This window comes from Penaeus japonicus, unplaced genomic scaffold, assembly GCF_977035675.1.
Source record: "Penaeus japonicus unplaced genomic scaffold, GWHDUDI00000001_assembly GWHDUDI00000001, whole genome shotgun sequence".
Classification (NCBI taxonomy): domain Eukaryota; kingdom Metazoa; phylum Arthropoda; class Malacostraca; order Decapoda; family Penaeidae; genus Penaeus; species Penaeus japonicus.
In genome coordinates, this window is record NW_028234403.1 from 29,414,687 (window position 1) to 29,417,032 (window position 2,346).

At 38.6% G+C, this 2,346-nt stretch overlaps 1 protein-coding gene across 1 annotated transcript in view; it reads right to left on the reverse strand.

Moving 5' to 3' along the window:
• The window catches only part of LOC147472511 (NADH dehydrogenase [ubiquinone] iron-sulfur protein 4, mitochondrial-like), a 2,576-nt gene extending 628 nt beyond the window's left edge, over window positions 1-1,948 (reverse strand). Inside the window, exons 1-3 of the mRNA XM_086544647.1 lie at window positions 1,942-1,948; window positions 1,322-1,497; window positions 988-1,100 (exon numbers count right to left, since the gene is read on the reverse strand). Coding sequence (XP_086400773.1) covers window positions 988-1,100; window positions 1,322-1,497; window positions 1,942-1,948 — 296 coding nt within the window. The remainder of the gene's footprint in view (window positions 1-987; window positions 1,101-1,321; window positions 1,498-1,941) is intronic.
• Window positions 1,949-2,346: the final 398 nt, after the last annotated feature.

The following is a 2,346-nucleotide window of genomic DNA, read 5'->3' on the forward strand; positions in this document are numbered from 1 at the left end:
ACAAAACTTATTATACAGAAACTATTCGTTAGATCTCCCATGGGAAAATTCTTATACCAGACCTAAAAGAAAGCAAATTAGCATACTGTTCAAATCTGTTTTATGTTACAGGCCATGTATAAAGTGGTCAAGTATGTAGAAGAAAGTTGTGAAACACCCAGTCATATGAGTTGAGATTCATAAATAATATGCTAAAGGCTGTGGCAACAAAACCAAGATTATTCTGGAACAAACAATTATGACCTGAAATCATAGCAAATCTTAGTGGCAGGAGAACTTGGAAGCTTCCTTAGCACTTCCTGATAACTTCTACTGCAACTTCTTAGGCCTTTGCTTTACTCCAGTTAATAAATGGGCTTTCTAAGTAAGTTATGTGTTAGTTTAGATTTGCTCACTTAAGGACTTTTATCAAGCTAAATTGTCTTAGCTGAAGCATTTACTCTACTCTCTGGATCTTTAGAAAAAGGTCTAATGTTCCTGAGATGAAACCCAATGATTCCTGTATGCAAATCTCATTGATAAAAATATTTGATAATTTTCTCCTATATATATATATATATATATATATATATATATATATATATATATATATATATATATATATATATATATATAGGAGGAGGAGGAGGAGGAGGAGGAGGAGGAGGAGGAGGAGGAGGAGGAGGAGGAGGAGAAGGAGGAGGAGGAGGAGGACGAGGAGAAGGAGGAGGACGAGGAGAAGGAGGAGGACGAGGAGAAGGAGGAGGACGAGGAGAAGGAGGAGGACGAGGAAAAGGAGGAGGAAAAGGAGGAGGACGAGGAGGGAGGGAAGGAGAAGGAGAAGGAGGAGGAGGAGGGAGGAGAAAGAAAAGACAAATAAAAAGAGGAAGAAAAAAGAAAAGAGGAAGAAGGAAAAGAATAACAAAATATAAAAGATGAAAAAGAAGAAAAAGAAAAGGTAGCAGAAGCAGAACAACAACCACTTAACTACATAAACTTGCTTCTTACTTCTGGATGTTGCTGGTTCCTGACTGCATAGAGTTTTTGGCCGGCTTCTTGATGAGGACACTCCTAGTCTTGATGTGCTCCTCGGGGACACCCGTGATGGGAGTGATGTCAGCCTGAAAAGAGGCAGAAATTTTGGGATCTTGATCAAAGAGTTATTATTCTTGATTAAAATCTTTTGTAATTTCAGTAAATATAGCCCTATATGCCAGACAAATTACCTCTCCTCATAGTTAAGAGTCAGACAGTTAGGTTAATCTCATACATATACACACTCAAGGGACACAAACTATCACAAAGGTCTTACAAGAAGCTTGATATCCAAGCAAATACTTACAGGTGTATCAATAGTAATGTAACCAGAGAGCGCTTTCTGATGCTCTGCTTCCTCGGCCGACAGCATAGACTTCTGTGCATCCCGAGGCTCCACCTGTTTGACGGTAAGATCGTCCACCCATCTCGTAGCTGTTGTGCTGAGGGCTCGCCTGTGGGAAGGAGGGTTTGTTGTCAATTCTTAATGTTATGCATATTATCTACTGGGAACAATGGGATATGGCTTAAAATAATCAAGCATATATTACATTTAACGGGAAAGGTGCTACTTATTCTCTTTGATACTTCCATTGTAAATTAAGCTCTTCAATACATCTATATTGGTTAACTAAAATGATAAATATATTTTATTAAAAAGAAGAATAGTATTTTTTTTCCAGTCCATAATAAGTTATTATCATGTATCCATCAAATATATACATCTATATTTTCATAGAAAATTTCTTTAGACTTTATTTCAGAGATGTTTACAACACTTCCTTATATCCCCTTAGTATGAATGAAATGTCTGTTTATCATTTATGATTATTCAAAGAAAATAAAAACGTATCTCAGATCTCTCTTCCTGGAAATTGTACCTTACAACAGATGAAGACATTAGCAATGCTATTTATGAGTTCATACCAAACATGTTGAAAATTACTACTAATAGCACTGCCTTTGATTAGACAAAACTTAATGTGGGCACCTAATGATATACACCTGAGTGAAAATGAGAGTAATGTGTCAATCTGCATTTCAAGCCACCTGGTAAGTACAATGGTTAGTGCACCAGCCTCACATCCCCATGGTCAACAGATCGACCCCCATCTAAGCTCATGAATTTCCACTGTCGCCTGGTGGTCATTGCTGGGCACCATGGTGGGTAAGGACCAAGCTCGGATTGAGTCAACACTTGTTGGCACACTCTTGTGAGTCAGCACTCGCTGACTGGGACAAGCTCACTATAGTGCATATAAGGCCCGTAGTAAAGAACCTGTGGGGTGGGGCGTCGGGAAAATGTGACTGGTGTCGGGTGTAGGACGTTGG